Source organism: Ischnura elegans, chromosome 4, assembly GCF_921293095.1.
Source record: "Ischnura elegans chromosome 4, ioIscEleg1.1, whole genome shotgun sequence".
NCBI classification, from domain to species: domain Eukaryota; kingdom Metazoa; phylum Arthropoda; class Insecta; order Odonata; family Coenagrionidae; genus Ischnura; species Ischnura elegans.
In genome coordinates, this window is record NC_060249.1 from 74,234,636 (window position 1) to 74,256,122 (window position 21,487).

Below are 21,487 nucleotides of genomic sequence, written 5' to 3' on the forward strand. Positions count from 1 at the left end.
ATGGTCAAGAATGATGAGAAGGATGTGGATAAACTATACTCAGCCTTGGTGGATTGGTGAAGAGAGATACTGCCTTCCTGTTGATGGATTTGTTTTCACTTATAACACAAACCACCTCCAGACCAACTTTTTCGAGACCAATGATGACTTTCTTCAGAATATCTTTTAGAACACAGGCTGACAGAGTACTCACTGGCAAAATATGGACAACATCTTTAAATGAATATAGTAAGTTCTCTACCGCGAACTCATGAGCACTAGAAGCTAAACTGCTGGAGTTATATGCAGGTTCTACTATACTCTGCCCTTGTAGTCAAGAAAGGGTTTCTAATGAATAAGGGTGATATAACGCTCGTGGTTCTGTAATGAGATACTCGGTGCTTCACGTAAGATAGAAACCCATGCTCATTTTTCTCATTAATTGGACCAACTTTAAAAGAAGAGCAGAGCCGTTTGATAGTAACTGGATGTGGGAAAACCAAATTACCAGAATTGCGAGCAAATATATGAACTTCAGGAGATACTAACAAAACATTGCAGCAAATACAAATATGTCACAGATGTACCTTACTTGTCTTCTTTTCTTGAACCTACTTACCTTTTTTTCTGGAACAAGAGACATTTGTGATTTGATAAAGTTATTCAAAGATTAATTTGCAAAGTCTTTAATTTTGCATTCTTCCGGTAGAGCTACACTATAGCTATAAATATTTACAGTTTGTGGAGTTTTTAAATTCTATCCAACACATCATTGGTACTTTTCATACTTAGAAGAGGCTTGAAAAATTGAAGTGAATTTGCTTATTGCTTTTAATTCCCTTTTTCAGTGGTATACTTTGATATTATTATGAATGTATACTATTAATGAGTAAGTAATAACAGGTGGTGCACACTCTTCCTAATGCATAAATATTACAGTCCACGGCTTCACGACCACATCCCAAAATGCTGAATGCTTATTCATCTTCACCAGAGAATTTACGTTTCCGAAAGAGTCTAGCTTTTTCTAAGCCTTATATGCTTCCTGAGTTTTCAAACTCTCAGCTAAAGCAGCTTCCACAGTAGTACTTTCAAGACGCTTTTCCCTCATTGATGGCGCATCCCTGGTCTGCTCTGAAGTGGTAAGGTACCCAGGGCAATCAGGGAAGATCCTCGGCATGGCACCATCCCTCAGTTTTGGGCTGTTCAATGGTACAGCCAGCAGTTTTCCTGACTTCTCATCGAAGTAGGAGCTTTAATGAAGCACATCTTCAACCAGAAAATGCCGGATACACACCTTAAAAACAGAGATAATTTTATTGGTAGACGGAAAATCAAATGTATTTCAAGTGAAGAATACCTTCGTCTGATAAGGGTGTAGTAAACAAGACTTAAATAATTCGCTGTGCACACAATGGTAGTTAGATTAACAATATTTATCTAAAATGCCAACTTAGACATGAGCCATATTTATCTCGCTTGTAGGTAGCCCATTTATTCATCCCGAGCGTTTCACATGTTTCCATAATTGATTAACTACTGAAGAATCATTTATTTAATACCCTCGAAGACTTTAAGATTTCGCTCTCTACACAATCGTTCTCAGATTAACACGATTAGTTAGTACATATTACCTTTGTAAGAACTGCTTAATGCAAAAAAATCTTCTTTTCTAAAACAGTACGTAATACTACCCTATGCATGCGTAAACATACAAATAATGTAAAATGCCATCGTAGGCATGGGTCATATTTATTACACAAGTAGGTATCCCATTTATTCATCCCGAGTGTTTCACATGTTTCCACAATTTAGTAATAACACAAACTATTCATAACACCCTCAAAAAATCAAGTTCTTCTTAATAACAACACCTTAGAACACGAAGATAAGCGCCGTATTCTATTTAGCGTTGATATACGAAAATTTCAAAGACATTTAGGTACTATGAAATAATTAAAACCATTAATTATTCAAGCGATAACGCAAATAATATTGAAATCAACCTGCAAATACACTTGAGAGTAGAATTGTTTCAAGAAACTAATAACAATTCGTCTACCGGTCAATGCTTACATCAAGTATCTTTTTAATTCACTTTTAATGACGATCAACATTTACATTGTACTAACATTTCCCTGAATAATCACGCCGTCCAAATAGAAAGAAAAAGATAGTAACTCACCTTGGAATATTTCGCCGACTGGAAGTCTTTTCTTGGATTGGTAAGTATCCATTTCCTCTTCGTCTCTTCGTCCTTAGGAAATTTGAAAACGCACACTTTCGTTTCCTCCTTGTATTTTCCTCTGTACAGAGAAAGACAACTTTAGCACACCATCTCTTGAACACTTATATTCAATACTGTTGCCCACAAAACCATCGCAAAAGCTTTAAAACTCCGAATAACTTAGCGTTCAACAACCCAATCACCATTTTCACCGCAATGGCTTATAAATATAAACAACTGCAAGCATTGTCGGAAGGCGTGGTTGATAACCTACGGCTCGTGACGTCAGACAATTAGAAGGCATCAGCGCTCAGGCCTTGTCTCTCGGTGGTCGTGGCTCAGCTCGAATTGAGTTGTCAACAAACACATAACTACCGTGTGTGTAAACAAATCTCCAAGCAATTGTTTATTATCAGTAATGTCCGTACTCTGCATGAATTCAAATCTTTTAACTTTGTAATAAACGAAGACGAAGTCACCAACTATCTATCTGAATATTTAAAGTCCTTGGACGCACCTGGCTTACCACGGCACGATTTACAGCTAAAGGTAGGCTCTGTGTTCATGATCTTTCGAAACCGAAACCAACCAAAGCTATCCAACGGAACGTGTTTGGTTATTAAAAAAACTAATAATGGAAGTGATTCACGCCACAATACTCAATGGAAAATTCGAAGATGAGGAAGTTCTCAATCCGAAGATTCCATGATCCCAACTTATATTCCCTTTTGAGCTTAAACGTATTCAATTTCCAATTCGTGTTGCATTCGTGATAACGATTAACAAATCGCATGGTCAGTCTTTCAGTTTTTGTGATGTATGTTCTCATGTGTCAGTGAAAACCCATGATTTTCTCATGGTAAATAATATGTGGTATGTTTACGAGTCGGTACACCATCCGCTGTATTTCTTCCTTCGCTTCAAGGGCGCAGCTAGGAAATAAGGATAGGCGCAGCTAATACTGGCGGGTCTGTAGAGTATAGAAAACTCGCCAAGGTAAGCGAGAGGTGTGGGGGCTATCCCCAGACATTTTTTAGCATAAAAGGTTAGGTTTTGCGGCTGTGTGAACAGTTAAATATTTTGTGACTCATCCGTCCCCCTAATATTAATAACCAAATGTTTTATAAAAAGATTCTCTGAGCTTTTGGGGGGGTTTTAACCCCCAAAAACCCCCCTCGCTGCGTCCCTGCTTCGCTTCGCTATTTTTATTTAGCTTCATTCGCTTTATCTTGCGCCTGATAACAAAACAAAAACTGCTGTTTATCAGAAGGCGCTTGACGCAAGACATTAAACCCGAATGTGTAGGGCACACCGCATGCAGCACGTTTACGCAGTGCATTTTTTCCAAACAGATATACTATAACTGGCGCGCCTAAAGTCATTTGATACGAATTTAGCGTTAACCTGCCCCGTGAAGCCAAGTTAACGCTACGGACTTAGATCTAAAAACATTTTTTTACTGTTAATAACACAAATAGCCAACAACTGAATGCGTATAATTTTTATTTCATCAATATATTCTCATTTAATTTATAATAAATCAAATATGATTAAAACGATACAGCCGCTCTTTATTTATAAATGGTGCAACTAAACTATAAGTTCATTGAATGTTAGGCGGTACGAAGTTCGCCGGGTCAGCTAGTCATAAATATAAAAATTAAGATTAAATGAGTTTAAAATAACGAAATTAAAGCGAATAATTATCGAGAAAAATGCTAAATTGGATATAAGCCTCAAACAACCGTAGGATTAATGACATTTTCACTGATACCACGAGAAAACAAACAGAAATAACTAAAAATTCGTTTATTACCGGTGTGGGAGTCAGCTGAAAATGTATTCTTAATCCATAAATATAAATATTCCTGCTCCATAATTCATCATTAATGCCAGGAACGTTTCCCCTACGGTGGTTCCTCAAAATTCTGGTGATTTGTCAATCGAGATAAAATCCATCGCTATAACCAGTAGGCCATAACCACTTATGCACCTGCCTCGCTTAAGAAGCATTAAAAGCACAAAAATAATAAAGAAAATTTTTATACTTCCACATTGGCATAACTACTCAAGCACATAACAATAAGTAATAGCCATTTTGAAACAATAAGCTAAGAGCCCATAGCAAACTCATCCCTTGAAAAGTTTCACCGCCGCCGGGCACGCAAAAAATAAACTCAACGAAAACGAATGATAAATTTCCTCCCGTAAAACAAAGAAGAATGAAGTGATTAATGAATGCACGACCGACGAATACCGCTGACACGAATTCCACCGCGGCTGTCGGTGGAGGGAGTTTCCCTTCCTGTTTGGCGAGGGGGAGCACGCCGTGGTCCGAGGACTCAAATTGTACCGATCAATAGAGCACTCCTGATTCCACAAACAAAAAAATAAGGTGAGCCATCCTCACTTTTCAATCAACGCCACCTCTACGAGTTCCCTTGAATTGAATCTTAACGAGAGACTGTGTACCGCAGCACGTACTTCTTCTGTCTACGCGAGCGGAGGATGAACAAAGAAGCAACGCTACGCGCGGCTCATGGGTGTCTCAACTCAATGGGTGTCTCCCTCGTGATAATCACATCGGAAGAGCGAGAGGAAATAAAAAAAAGGATTAAAAAGGATTGGCAACCCGGAATCTCAAAAAAATAAAACACATAAAATCGGAGTGACTCCATTAAGGATATACGCCTAGCTGGTTGATTTTCACCATCGGCGAATAGAGTTCAACGAGTCTAATAGTCCAACAGTATGCAAAATAAGGGCCTAGGGAAAAGTATTTCAAGGCGTATTGGGTTCGTTATAGTCCACACTGATGCCCCGAAAAAATATGTAAATACAAAACAGATAGAAATCATTAGGAGGACAGAAATATTTTTACGGCGAGAAGGTTGCCGCTGACATGCAGGCATCCATCCATGAAAATTGATCAAAAGAACGACGCATGCCTTTCGAGTTAAACATGATACACTTTAAAACCACAAAATTTGAAATAAAATAGTTTAAGATGAAATCGATAACAAAATTTATAGGTGATAGGAACTTTCATGATGTTCCTCATATTTAAAGATCATCATCACTGGTCAACAATCCTAAGATTGGTTTGACGCAGCTCTCCACTCAGTTCTCCTACTTGACAGCTAATCTTTTCACACCTACGTACTTCTTCTCTTTCACATCCTTCTCTACTTGTTCCATATATTTTGCTCGAGGTCTTCCTTTTCCGTTCTTGCCATCCATTTGTCCCTCAACGATTGTCTTCATCAGGCCATCATGTCTCAAGATGTGGCCTATAAGGTTGTTCCGTCTTCTTATTAAGGTTTTCATGAGGCTCCTCTTCTCTCCTATTCTCCTTAGGACTTCCTCGTTACTAACTCGGTCGATCCATTTGATCTTCATCATTCTTCTGTAGCACCACATTTCGAAGGCCTCTATCCTTGCTTTCTCCGCTGCGGTCATTGTCCATGCCTCACTTCCGTAAAAGAGCATACTCCAAATGTATGTTCTTATAAATTGCTTCTTTACTTCCATATTTAAGTTTCCCGCTGTAAGCAGGTCTCTCTTTTGGTGGAATGCTCTCTTCGCCTGGGCTATTCTGCTGATAATTTCTTTCTTGCTTCTCCCGTCACTAGTTATCTTGCTTCCCAAATAATAGAATTCATCCACCTCTATCCGTTTTTGCCTCCATATTTTAATGTTGGTCTTGACTTCTTCTCTTCTGCTGCATACTAATATTTTGGTTTTCTTCGTGCTTATTTTCAGTTGATATTTACTCATTACCCTACCCATATTAACCAGAATATTTTTCAAATCCTTCTCTGTTTCTGCTATAACAGCTATGTCATCGGCAAATCTTAGCATGCTAATTTTTTCTCCATGGATATTCACTCCCAATGCTTTTTCTTTGATTTCATTAATGGCTTTCTCAATGTAAACGTTGAAAATTATAGGTGACAATGAACAGCCTTGTCGCACTCCTTTCCTAATTCTTGCTACTTCACAGCTGGGCCCTGATTTTATCACCGCTACTTGGTTTTTGTATAAACTGTGAATGATTCTTCTGTCATTGTAAAGAGCCCCAATTTCCTTTAAGATTCCAAGCATTTTGCTCCAATCCACGTTGTCAAATGCCTTCTCTAAGTCCACGAACGCAACTAACGTTGGCTTGTTCTTTTCCATTCTCTTCTCCATGAGCAGTCTAAGGGCCAATATTGCTTCCCTGGTCCCTTTGTTTTTTCTGAATCCAAATTGGTCCTCATCCAAGAACTCCTCTGCTCTTCGTTCTATTCTTCTATAGATGATCCTTGTCAGTATCTTCGACGCATGTGTAGTTAGGCTTATGGTCCTAAAATCTTCGAACTTCTCCGCTCTTTTCTTCTTAGGAATAGGGATTATAATATTCCTCTCGAAGTCCTTTGGTATCTCACCTGTGGAATACATAATTAGCTCTGCAGGAATATCATCAATACCAGAAGCTTTATTTATCCTAAGGTCTCTTACAGCCGCATCAAATTCTGATCTTAAAATTGGGGCTCCCATGTCATCGGCATCCACTTCCCTCTCGTTCTCGATAGCATTCGTTCTTAAGCTGCTTCCTTTGTACAAATCTTCCAGATATCCCTTCCATCTCTTCCCTTTGTCTTCGTTTTCAATCATTAGTTCTCCGTTTTTGTCCGGGTATTACATCTTACGCCCTTTTCCTTAAAGTGGTTCCTCACTATCCTATAGGCGGCCTCTACTTTTCCATGTTTAAGATTGTTTTGCACGTCTTCACAAATACTTTTCATCCACGTTTCTCTAGCCTTCCGCGCTTTACGACATATTTCGTTCCTTATTCTCTTGAAACGATTCTGTCCTTCCTCTGTTTTCACAGCCTTGTATTTTCTTCTTCATATAATGCATCCTTCTCAGTTGAGATTCTGTGGTTCTATGATAATGCCGTTTCCGCCAACTTGTCTACGCGTAGAAGTTAGGATATACTACGTCCCCAAAACAAATAGGAAAAAATGACGTCTTCTTTTCCCTTGATGGCATAATAATCAATGCATGAAAGCAAGATTTAATAATTGAAAATATTGGCATGGATTGCTTACATTTTAATAAAGGCAAAGAACGGCTTTCTAAACACTTACTCCAGCAAATCTCAAAACTGAAAAGAAACACCACCGAGGTAAGAAGCACACATTGCTTCTACAGCAGAAAAAATATCCAGAGCAAATGAAAAAATGGTATTACCCCCGATAGCCTAAGATACAAGAGGATGGATTCGAATTACAAATACAACAGAAATGAATTTAATTCATAAAATGGGGGCTTCATTAATGCTACCACTAAGCCGGATAAGTTGAATAGCAAACGGAACTTTCAACTCTTCGGTGGACAAGGTCCAACAAAAATTTAAAAAATAATAACAATCAACCTAAGAGCGCAGACCTTCGAATGCGTACCAAGTACCAGGCCGGTTATTTCAACCTCTTCCCCCGGGTGGAGATACGATACTCTCCGCTGAGGGGGAGAATGAGTGTGTTCCTTCCATCATCATGCGATGCATTCCAAGAACCATCTTTTAGCCCCCTAAGTATTTTCAATTATACAGACGTAGACGTACCTTTGGTCGAGGCATATGGTAGCACTCTACAAGGGGAGGGAGTTAAGGCAAGCTTTTCGCTGGAAAGAAATATTTCGGAAATAACCAGCTATCACTTGCACTATAGTCATTCGCCAACGAGATACCTCTTTGATTAAGAAACCTAATGAGGGAAAATGAAAATTCAAACTAAGGTAGATATTTTTGCGATGGAATTCCAATGAAATAATCAATTTCGTCATCATAGTCTTGTCTTAAGTACGTTGTGGATGGCCGACATGTTTTCAAAACACTTCGCCATAATGATCGGAAGAGAGGAGAAAGGAAATGCCGCCATCCGCTTTTGCCGCCTAAACGAAAGACAGCAAAGGGACTACGGCTTGAGGAGGTCTGACGAACTGAATACTGCACTGAAGAGCTCTCATCAAGGACTCGTAGTACTTTCGTTTTAATCAAATTAAAACAATTAAACACTAGAATAGGAAACGGAGGAATATGCGAAGCCTATGTCTAACCTAGAGGGTAAAGCATAGAATCAATTGATGGAGGGGCCTCGGTTTCCAATCCCAGGCCTTTGAGCGCCACCAGATAAAATCCTCGGAGAAAAATAAATCCATCCTCCAACCTGAATGAGTAGCCATCAAATTGCTGCGGCCTAGACTGGTCTGATCTCTATCCCCTCCTATTCATACTAATTTTCGATTTGAACATCTGGGAGAAAGAGTTAACAACAAAGATTAAAAGAAAATTTTACCGTCAGCAACAAGGCTAATCTTATTCGTTGCCAGATCGTTTTAGGACCATGCGAAGTAATGCTTAGCGCATAAGGTTAAAAAAAGAAAATCAAGCGATGTAAAAGACGATTTCTTTCTTTAAATCTCACCTTCTTTTCTACAGCACTCACACTTTCTATGTATTCTTCACCAAAATAGCCCACAACAGCGACCCTTTTTTGTTTCCTCGTCCTTACAGATGTCACCCTATCATAAATAACAAACCCTCCCCTTCACCTAAGTTCCCACCCATGAGATGCTCTTACTTCCAACGCAATTTCTCCCTGCCACCAACCCTCTAACAGCATACAACCACCCAGAAGTCCCATATCCCTTCATCCTCCACTTAATTTCCACTTGGTTACCTTCCTCCCCACGTTACCATGCCTCCGCGCTCAGCACTTCCACGGTAATATGCCCTCCCCTACCTCCCCTCTATCTCTTTGAGCGAGCTTCATTACGATTTTCACCAATTCCTGACGCTTCCCTCTCATCGTATATTCTCTTTACACCGCTCCAACCCAACCCTACACCTGCTCCGCACTCGTTTCGTCACCAATTACGCGTCATGGCCGAACGAAAGTTGGTGAAACACGTTGGTATGAGAGAAACTTGGACAAGACTAGCGTCATGGTTTGAAGAGTTCATCATTTTTGTCGCATCTCGCGATATCGGCTTCACCTCTCATACCCTGGGATCAGGTGATACTCCCGATCCAAAGAAAGAGGACATATTTGTGCAAATGAAAAGAGAGGAAAATATATATTTGCAACTAGTTTGCAAATGGAGAAAAATATGAATTCGGTATCGAAACTAACCAACTCACCAACATAGTACCAATATAGTACATAAGGTATCAACTCAGCTATCGGAATCCCGACTTTTTAACTCCTTACCTTTTTACGTCATAAATAGATAACAAATAACTGACACTAAAGAGAAGAGCTCATTATTCAATAGCTTTATAAAAAAATAAAGTTTTATAGATAAATATTTAATATATGATGCATCGATAGAGCGTCTAAAAGTAGGCTTCATTATTAATTATGGAGCATGCCAACGATAATCGTAGCTATAGTACGAAAATTTTTACAAAATCGAAAAAACGCATAATTAAATTAACTTGACATGCGTGCTCCATTAGTTGCTGGCACACCTGTATGGGCACAGAAGCATAATATCCATTAAAATGGATAATCTTTAATACCAAACAGGAACTACAGATCAAATTTCTGCCCCTTCTCAATTCAAAATTTATATGGGAGTTAAAAAATCCGATTATTAAACAAAAATACATCATTATAATATTCAAAATATAAATTTTAAATTGATTTGAATTCTTTAGTGTGGATATTCCGGTTAATTTCACTGTATTTAAAAATGAAAAAAATTCCCACGTGTGGACAGTCTTAAATACATCGCAACCACCTCAATTTGAAAAAAATGAAAAAAAAACGAACATGAGACCTATGGCAAATAAATTACGATTGTAATCATTATTTGTGCAGATTATGACGAAGTAACTTTCACGTTAGAAACCCTACATTAACAAAAATTGTCTTCGGCTGCGATCGACTTCATTTCTCGCTTTTAAAACTTGGTTATCAAGAAACAACGCAAGCTATAAAGATTAAACAATAATAACGCAGAAACTCGACCTAACACTGAGCCTCAATGAATAAAAAGTCATTATTAATAAGAACGAGAGTGCTGCGCCCGCTCCCAGCGGGCTTCCCCCGCTCTTTGCGATGCAGGTCCATAGAGGGATAGGCGCGTTTCTAATTTTAAAATGTAGACAAAAAGGCAGGGTCTTATGTACAAATTTAATTGGAATATTCATGTACAAACTGAGGTCAGTGGGCCTCTTTAAACACAACATTGGAAGTAATTACACTATCCTCTGTTGAACGCAAATGATGACTCATACTTACGTATCAACAGGAGACTTGAATGTGGAATCAGCCGCATTTTGATAAAAGTTATTTATAGAATGCGAAATATTGTTGCAAATGAACAAATGTATCAGTTTGTGCGCCGTAACATCAGGAATATTTACCGGTTTTTGTTTTTTTTTCAAATTATTTAAAAACCAATTTTAGGAAACAATAGCAATATTTAGGAAGTAAGGTATACCGTCGCATGTTCTCTGATAAATTCTGAGCATTTTGGTACCTCATTTGTAGAGTTTGGTTGCGTATAAGTTGAGAAAAAGGTATCTATATAGTAGAAATAATATAGGAGATTGAAGCCTCCAATTAGTAGCCTCCTAAAGTAAATAATACGCCTAGGTATTTTAATGTGAGAGATCGGCTGAAAAGCATAAAGCATGATTGACAACCTTCCAGATTGAACTGAAAATGAAGAGATTAAGAACGTTATCCTTTGAGTAGATGAAAATACTTTTGCAAAAAAGGTAATCTATTAAATAAGTTCCATTCCTCTGCCAAAATTTGCAAGCAATTTCCCCGCCACCCATGCTAACAATTTTACAAGCCTCAGAGAGAAATCTACAACATATACTAATAATATTTTACCAATTTCCAGGAGTGCTTTAACTGGCGTGAATATTGTATTGAGAAAAAATACCACAGCCAAACAGAGTTAATCGCCAATTATCCAAACTGCAATTAGTCTCTGAACTACAAATTCACAAATACAGAACGGCTGTATAATTAATTTTCTCCCTGAACGAGTCTCTTTGACAGGAAGAGAGCACCAAAATGTGTAATGAAAACTTTTTTCCCGGTTGACAACAGCAAATGATTCAATTAATGTCACGCATGAGGCAAAATAGAGACATTGCAGAACAAAGCCCGAACTATGATTGTGCTAAAGCAATCGCGCAGAAATTTAAATCAGTGCACGACTTCGACTCAATTATTTGACCGCGAATTATTCGCACCGAGCCTCTCCTGATATTATATGACGGGTCGCTGTAGCAACATCTGCGCCGATGCTAATTATTAAACCACATTTTCAAGCCCGAATTGCTATGGCAACGCTCTCGACCTTTATTAACTCGTCTCCGCGAAACGACTTCGATAAACACAGGCTTCGTATCACATCAGCTGGTTCGGTGCATGCGATAGAGCTCGCGCGACTGCAAAACAATGGGACGAAAAAGAGAAGTGTCACGCACAAGCGGGACGCTGGACCTTCCGCCCGGCGACGACGCAAGGCAACTCCGATAAATTAAAACGTTCCCTTCAAGGATAAACACCAGCCCGAGGAACGATATCGAGAGGATAAATAGGCATGCCGCACGTAAAACATTTAGAAAGGGCCCCTGCGGCACATCAGTCGATCCCCGCGGATGGGTTATTGCGTCGGCCATGCTCACTTTACTACCGCCTCTTTTTTCCTTCTCTCCTATCAATAATCGATCAACATCCCGCATTACTTAGGTTTTGCCCGTTCAGTTCATGAACAAAGGGCTTCCAAAATTTTCGGAATTTTTGGTATTTTATTTATTTATTTCGTTCCAACACTTTAAGGCCTTTACAACGAATGATTATCAATATGTAACACAAACATCCATGCCCTGGATAAGGACCACCTACCCCGCTGGGATTCGAACCCACGACCTACGGTTTGGCAGGCGAGGACTTTACCCCGCCACCACCGAGGCCGGCAAAAAATTAGAATCAGACCCGTGCGGTATTTAACCACATCCATTTGGTACAATCAAGTTAAAGGCGGTGTAATTCACGCCCATTGCCACACGAAAGAATTTACCTCACCCACGACCCGAACAATGTCAATTAGTTTTTGCCGGTTGGATTATTGGTGATTGGATGGAGACCATCAGTAATCAGCCATTGCAAAGCTGTTTCATTAGTAGCTCGGTTAATCTTCAACGTCACAACGCATCCCTCTGGTCCCAGATATCACAAACTTCTAAAAACAAGACAGACTCAAATGATTTTTAAAAAGCAAGAAGTATATTTCATGCAGGTATAAATATTCTCCTTATGAAAATAAACAACGATCTGCAGCGCACTCGAGCAAAAGCATTTTTTTAATGCATTCGTCTCCCCGTTAGCCCTACCGCGAAAACAGAAATGTATGTACTTACGTCAGAGATTCCATCCGATTCCGACCGAAAACCACTAAGACGAAGAACGCGCAAAGGTATATCTGCGACACCTTCGACATAGGGAGGACACGAAAGGGTTCGAAAAAGGGTCGCCCTTCGGTCAAGTATACCTGGCTATTTTTTGGCCCCACCAAAGTACCACTTACCAATAAACCTCGATAATAACAAACAGGAATAAACTAAAATATTCCCTCATCAATTCCCTAAAACAAATTATTACCAATTACTAATTTAATATTCATGATAAATATCCTACTCACTAACATTCAACATTAGAATGGAAACTATATAATAATCAAAACAGAGAAAAAATATATTTACTGATCAATATTTTCTTTCCATTGAGTTAAATAGGGTTTTGCTATTCTTCAGAATACCAGCGTGAAAAGAAATAACAGCATTAAACTATGTCGAATGAAAACAGCAAACGGGTCCTTTTTCCCCCAAGGTAAGATATTCACCATTGCAATTCCCAAAATTGCTACACGACCAAAGAAAAACAGTTGATCAACCGGGGAGATGCTCGAATAAAAGAAGGGACGTTAAAGTACAGGAAAAGGGGACTCTTTTCCATTCAAACGGAAAAAGGAATAGGCAAACAATAAAACGACTACCGCTGAGAGAGGACAAATATTCACATTCGGAGCCGTCGGTCTCTTTGACCTCGTGGAAAGAAAAGAATAACAAGTCCATTTCCACTGCGCCATTCTCGATAGATAAGAAGAAAATAAATATTACAACATGCCGCAAACGCGAGGGATACGAAATTTAATGAAAATATTCCGTCCACCACCTGGGACTCCATTTTAATTTAAAGAAATACCCAGAATATTTTTATTCAGCCATATAATTAAGTTCCATCGTTAAATGTTAAACCTTCCATTGCAAAATTTACGAAGATTCACAGTCACGAGCACCCTGTTCAAGATGTTAACAAATTACTACTGCTGCATTTTAATTCTTTAAGGATAAGCAATTAAATCATTTTTGCCTAAAAGAAAGTATGAAAAACGGGGGAAAAGGATGACTGAAATTTATTGCTACAGGGAAATGTTGATAAGAAAGACATTCATGAGCTATCTTTATTCTTTTTTTTTATTAACACGAAGGCTTAATGAAATAAATGATCATTAAAATTTCGACTTACAGGCATAATCCTTCCCGCTTTTTTTACGCCTAGAAAAAATTAAACGAATACACATTATTTAATGTTATTGCTTCTGATTGAGGTTTTCTTTATGCTAATGAAAGTTGACATAATAGTTTACCTTTATATGGATGAAACCGAGTCCTAGGTCAAACTTTGGGTTTTACCAGTACAGGAAAAATAATTTTATCGGTCCTTGTTGCCTAACGTATAGGATTCAACAGGATATACGCCAAAACAAAAAGCTGCGCAGGGCACGGCTACGAAAAACCAAATCAATCTGAAAATTTGCAATCGTTATTTGTAATCGAATTAGGGGGCGGCATGCAAAATTTGAGCACTTTGATTTTTTAATGGACCACCCAATTGTCCACGTCCCGTAAAAGGCTAAGCTACTCTTTGCCTCGGCTCCAAAAACACAGAAGTATGAAGAAGATCAAGCCTTTGGGAATACGATTACGTAGTTGTTTCATTGGAGGGTAGAAAAAAGCGAGGGTCTAGGGAAAAGTTGAGGCTTATTTTCATATATGAGTGTATTAATTCATTCATTCATTTCTAAGTTGCTACAGTGAAATCTTGTAACTTACATATGAATGAACAGCGTTTTGTTATGACTTCATATAAAGTCATCTTAAATGTAGAAACACAATGAAAGGAACGACAAGAAGGTAAAAGTTTCTATTCATTCCATGATGGTGTTTCTCTGGGTTAATTCACCAAACACCAATTTCATAGCCATAATTAATTCCAATGACGCGTGACAATGGATAAGATAAACTAAGCAGAGTCCTCCAGATAAATATATATTGTCCATTTATATAAAAATATATAGTCCTTATAAAATTCAGGGAGTAGTGTTGAGAATGGATTCAAGAGGATTCTGATATAAACGCGATTGAAAAGCCGCATATATCGTAAAATATGAATCTAATACCTACATTGCGACGCGTCATCTGTTGTGTTATGTCCATAGACAACTGCAATCACTCCAATGACTTATACTCCAAATTGATGAGTTATTTTTTTCCTTTCAATGTACGCTAATGAGAATAATTAGGTACCTAAGAATAAAAAGAACTCATTTTATATAAATTGGGTTTAACGCGGGAAGGCCGACCGATTGCGTGAGAACGTTGGAGACACCTACAAGAGGTGGAATATTCAGACAAGGAAATGTAACCAGTATAGTCACTCAAAAAAAAGACACCCTCTTCCGACGAAGATTCACGATTAATATTCGCGGCCAGACCGTTTACGCCCTCGTTCGTCCATAATGGCGCTAAGGAGTCGGCGGACGGAGTGCCGAGTTAACAACCCGGCGAGGGGCGAATGCAATCGTGGCAGGTGAAGAGAGGACCAATTAACCATAATTACGACCTTCGTTTTCTTGTGGGATCATCTCCATGCGCACGAGCACGTTCACGAGGTTTTGCGAGCGCCCAAATGCACGAACGCCGTGGAGGAGGTGGTTGGGACGAGAAAGGTCGACTACTAGTAGTTAGCGGGTTGGAGAAAAAAGTGGTGTCAGAAGAGCAAGGTGGGACCGGAGCAGAGGGGAGCTGGTAAAAAGTTACGAAGCGACTGTGCATGCAAATTTGATGTCCCCGAAGTTAGGGTGAATCGTACGAGAGATAAGTAATGGACGCCGAGCACCCCACTGAATTCACGCTTGCACAACACGTGTCACTTCCTTCCAGACAATCGGTCTCTATGGCACGTTTCTTCAGGTATGACGCTCCGGTGTTCAAAGATCTTGTGCATTACTCTTCCTGAAGCGTAAAAAAAAAAGATTGGGCATTGTGAAACCGAATTGGACTGTTCACTCAAACCAATATCGCTATTTAATAGTGTAATTCGGTATATGTAATGGAACGATAAGTTATAATGAAAAAACCTCATTTTGGCGTTTTCTTACCACTTAAAAATGAAAAAAATACAAAAGTTACCGCCCATTTTTCACGAGCTAAAGACGTCATTAAGGGCTGGTTCATTAGATCAGAGAGACCCGATTGTTGACAGAAAGAATCGCTCATTAGAGTTTAATGGCAAAGAACCACGTGAGAAGGATGCGCGAGGTTGAGAATTAGTGGAGAAGCGGTGAACCGCTCGACAAGAGTCAGTGACGTCATAAACTTATCAGCGGACGGGGTAAGCCCGTCGATATTAAGTCGCGAATACCTCGAGAAAAAGGCGACGGTGGTAAAAATGGAAATATACGCGTCTCTTTACCATCATGCTTTATCGCAATCGACTATAATAAAATGAAATGGTGAAAAAGTCCGATTCCTCCGATTCAAACCAAATACTGCAAAATTGAAGCCATAAAACGGCACGAGTTCGCACGGCAGGAATTTCGGATAGACAGTTTTCGGAATAAGTTTTGGGGTATCTGTTGCTTCGTTTCTTTTCCTTTTAACTAATACTACACGCGGCAACGTGCGTATTCACGGGAAAAATTCGATGGCAAGGTTTTGACACGTTTGGTATGTACGGTAAAGGAGGTTAGTCCCAAAACTTTGGCGAATGGACCAGTGCCTATGGAATCTACGGCTTCTACGATGTTGATTTCTGTACATCCAACCAATGCAATTACTTTTTGTCAGGAGCCTATTCTCAATTCGTTCGTCAATATTCTCAAACGTTGGACCTAAATTATTTCCCCAAATTGGGCCAGACCACATAAAAAGGTTTCTGATTACGAATTCGAGTGATGAACTTTATATCCACGATAGTATTGATCGGGCTAATGACTCTATTGTTTACCATAATGGCAAAAGGGCTAGTTACGAACGTAATGGAAATGATACTGACAGCATTTGCAAACGACAGAATGTGAAGACGCCCTCAACGACTGCACCCTTTAGGGTAGAGCTCGGGATATGCAATGTCACGCGCTTTCAATTAGACCTTAGAAATAATTATCCCTACCATTCGTTAATTTCGAGACCCTATTGTATACAGGTGTTTATCGCGGAGCTCTGACAAGAATCTCAATTACTCATGCTTAAATGTCTAATGTGGATTATTTTCATACGCGTCTTTTCCTTTTACGGCCTTATTTGCACATGTAGAGGTCTTTTATCGACAGACTTTCCCCATAAGGATATTAAATGCGCACTTTTTGACATGGCAAGAATCGAATATTACTAGAAATTATCAGCATCCCACCGCTTCAACAAAACATGTCCTTAACAATGGCTCCCATTGAAAGACGAGGATTGAAATTGAAAATCAATACGCAATTTCCGAGAATGGGAGATAAAAGCACCACTTTTTCACGACACCAGCCATTCCGATTCAAAGAAACTCAATATATAAGCAATATGAATCGGGTTTGCAAAAAAAGTCCATAACTTACGTTAATCGGGCCATTTGGGTCAGCAATCAAATCTTTTACAACTTTGTAATTCTTGAAGCACCGCGAAGTCGGAGATGAATTCAACAGTCGGAATAAATTGGTTTCCAAAGCTGTGCCTCTACCTCGGCGAGAAGTTTGTGAAGCTCATTTATTGATTCAATAACCGCGATAGCCATCAGGAAGGAAACAAACAAACTACACCACAACACAGCGAAGAAATTCTCAAAAACTTCCCGATGCATATAATTATTGCTCACAGATACAATGGACGAGAAAAACTCGGGTATCGATGCTTGGAGCAAAATCAAAATTCGATATAATTCATAGGCATGAAGTCAAGTACTGAAAAATAGAATGCAGCAAATAGCACTGCACGAATCGATACAATGTAGCGTGAAAATACACCGCAATCGGCTGTATTAACGATCCATTAATGATGAGTTAGGGGAAACTAAGAATGGGTTGAGTTTGGTGATGGACGTAAACAAAGAGGGAAAAAGTTGCAAAAATCTACCATAAATGAATGATAAAAATAAAACAATCTAAATCACAAATGCAAAACGTAAATTTAACAGACATGTCCTCTCGGTAACGCCTTTACGTAATGTGTCGCTTGATTTCCCTAATATATTAGATATTGCATGATTAAATTGACAAAAAATATTCAAAAGGAACAAAACATAAACTCGTCATTTTCTTGAGAATACCTAGCGGTTTCCGATGAGACGTTTGCTGTTTTTGGATGGAGCAAATCACAGATTCATACCTATTACCATTGAAAGAGTAAAAACTAAAACATTGATTGAATTAAAAAATTACAAAGCTTCATAAGGTGACTGAAAGTAAGTAATGGATTTCAAAATTTCGTAGCTAAAAGAAGGTATAGTAGAAAGTCCACCACGCATCTGATACACTACCAGTAGTCACAGTATGTGATAAAAGAGATATCTTTCCCTTTTTATCACATTGGGTGAACATTTGGAAAATGTATCCATGGAAAATGTAATTCCTTATTTCAAAGGTCAGATGAACAGAATAAATTAGAGCTGAAAACGGAATATCTCGAGGTCGTAGTCAATTATCTAAGGCTAATGAAAACGACGGGATGAGGAAAAGGCCGATCAAACATGGAATAGGAGTCAATGCAGTACCTAGTACCATTCCTAGTCAATAACGATATCAGGATGAAAATATCATCAATTTTCAATCGGGGAGTCTACAGTCGGTTTTGAAACTAATGCCTTGAGAGAACGCATCACTTCCTCTTGTATCATTTTTCACGGGAAATTGCACGTTTAAAGATAACGTTATCATTAATCGACATGTATGCAAACATTTCGCAATATTCACGGTGAATAGAATTGGTCTCTGAAGGCATTTGCTGGAATCTCAAATGCAAACACTGCATCTGAGAAAGTACTGATAATGAGTTGAAATGCTAAAATTTGAACTAAAGAAATATGCTGATGAGGGTTCTCACTGCATACCCTGAAATTTGCAAGGCATGATTTTTAAGCGACATAATATGTCACCAAAAATGCTCTCTTGTCGATGCTCAGGTCGAGCGGGAGTCACGCTTCTTTTCCCAGTCTGCGCTACCCACTTGATTAGAGAAGAAGTAAAATTGAAGAAGCTGGGAAAGAGGCTGTAGTCTGTAGCTGCTGAGCAGCGGGACCCATAACAGCAGGGCCGGACACAAGCGGAAGCAAAGGGTCGCCCACGGGAGTGATACCACATCCCCCCCCCCCCCCCCCCCCCCCCCCCTCCCCATGAACAAAAATAAGTAGAAACACTGAAATATCAATGAAAATATAAACAGTAGACGTGAACCCTGAAGAAACCCACTGGAGACAGCCAAAAGGCTGGGGCTAGTGACTCATAAATAAACAGAAATTCCGGCGAGGCGAGGCACGGGAGTGATCTCCACTGCGATAAAAAGAGCAGGGAGTTGTGGGAGAAAGGAAAACGTCCGGGACAATCTCAGCCGTTGCCAGAAGCGGGAAACGGAAAAAAGAGAAGGCGCCCATGCGATGGGGCGACTTGACGGCGAGTAAGCAGCCTAAGGGACACCAAACAAACTGAAAGCGAAGCTAAGCACGAGCATTATCCTATAAGCTACATATACTAACATCTCTCAAAATGATGCCGCCGCTGCCTGCCTCATTATTCAATCGTTATATTTTGAGGAACTTCGCAATCTCATGCATTGGCTTATGCGTACAACAATTTTCTTTGGAAACGTTATATGTTTGGCTTTCGGTATAGGTAATACACAAAATTAAAGTCTCAATGATGGAAAGGAGCAAACTTTCTGAATGTCATTGCGAAAAGAACTAATCTGTAGAAACCCGAATAAGGAATGATATTTAACGCTTACGTCAAAAAAATTTTATCTTTAAGTATAAACACTTAAATTTTCACATTTGAGCAATTCGTGCAACGTCACATATTAGCTGCTCAGATTAATGGCTCAAATCCAAAGTATTTACGAGTACGAAAAATCATACTTCCCAAGTATTTTGTCTTTTTTACCCACTTACTTAGCCAATTACCTTTCTTTCTCACGGCCTTTTCCGATGACCCTCCACAGAATGTTGATTCATAGAATGACGGCAGATCGGTGAAATTGGTAACATACCAGGCTCTCAAAGGGGTGTGGGTTCGACTACTATTCGAATGGTTTGTTCACAGCGAATTTAATCCTTGTTAAATACAATTGTGACACGTACGCGTGACAATGTAAAAAGTAATGTTTCATTACAACGAATTCGTCAACAGATGAAATTTGGAATATTACACAAAGTACTTAAGAAGACCCATCATGCCTTAACAACCGTTCGTATTTTGCCTTTTTTCATTAGGTTTAACATGCTCGTTTATAATATATGCCATGATCTTGAAATTTTCAGAGTAAAGAGCTTGTAATGGGGAAGTAGGTTGCAAAGCTGCAACGATATCGGAAACTGTAACGCAACCAGCAACATTGCTCATCAACAACAAACTCAGGATGAAAAAATCCAGAATCTATTCCAGGGGTGTCTAATGATTTCCTACGGATTTGGATCTAATACTTTAAGAGAACCCATCACTAAATATCGACCAATTGTACCTCCTCTTTTTTTCACGGCACATTACTCGCTTAAACAGACATTATCACCTTGAATTACTCAGGGTATATTGAATAGGCCTTTTTCAGTATTTGACCGCATCTCAAACGCAACAATTTCACAAATGAGAAATACTAAAGTACAAATTTGCAAATGTGAGATACAGTAAAATTTTGACATGGATCTACTCTATGTACCCTGACAGATGATAGCACAAGTTTTAAATGATTACTAAGTCAGGACAAGAGACCGATTGAGCGAGAGCGATGCGTCCTCTTAAACTCGATCGAACCGCCTTGAAAACCCTCATTGCACCAACTCTCTACAGAGAGATTGCAAACACAGCGGTTCTTGCCCGTTGCATGAACAGTTGACTACCTTAGCATCGCATTAGACTGGTGGCATAGGACTTGCGGAGGGGGGATGAGCTTCCGGGGGGGATTGTCGCACAGAGTAGCGGCGGGAAGAAAATAAAAATAGGAGCATGAAATCCCTCCCGTCCACCCTCCCAAAGCCTTGCATATGCGAAGAGGATCTTCGCCCCGGGGCGTCCCATCTCCGGGGCACGGCGGTAGAAGTCGAAGAGAGCACTACGGGGAGATCTCGAGGAGGAAGCGGACCGGGAGAGAAAACAACAGACTACGTGAATACGTGAGTTGCAGGGAAAACGCACTCGCCCAGCGCGCCGCTATCTTTTTCTCTCGTTTCTAGTTGATGGAAATGAAAAGAACGAGTCAAGGTCGTGCTTACCCCGTTGTCGCTGCGGAGAGAGACAGCGAAGAGCGCAGGGCTGTAGCACCGATCGCGACCCTGGAAAAATAAAAACGGAAAATGACAGCGGTTGACATAAATACTAAAAATCCGACATTCCCCTCACGATGACCCAAATAAAAATATAATGTAATCTTAGACTTGAGTTTACCAAATGTGTTACGGGCAGATGCAAATTGTACTCTGAAAGGCATACTAAGGAAGTCTGCCCGAGAATGCGTACGGAGCACTTTTTTTTTAATCAGCAGATAGACTCATGAATAAGAATATTGAATAGGCAGAGACAAAGCACTTGTAAACGTTGCCGAGCCAAGAAAAAAATACATTGGAGTCCCATTTCATACAGTTCCACCACCAAGTTTACACTATCGAGTAAGTGCACCTAAGAAAATAAATGAAAGACACGACACAGCCAAAATGAAGTCGATTTTATTATTAATAG

General features: G+C 39.4%; 1 protein-coding gene across 1 annotated transcript in view; it reads right to left on the reverse strand.

Moving 5' to 3' along the window:
• Positions 1-21,239, reverse strand: part of LOC124158167 — a 323,520-nt gene extending 302,281 nt beyond the window's left edge. The window contains exons 1-2 of the mRNA XM_046533352.1: positions 21,197-21,239; positions 21,025-21,084 (exon numbers count right to left, since the gene is read on the reverse strand). Coding sequence (XP_046389308.1) covers positions 21,025-21,084; positions 21,197-21,239 — 103 coding nt within the window. The remainder of the gene's footprint in view (positions 1-21,024; positions 21,085-21,196) is intronic.
• Between the last annotated feature and the right edge of the window lie 248 nt (positions 21,240-21,487).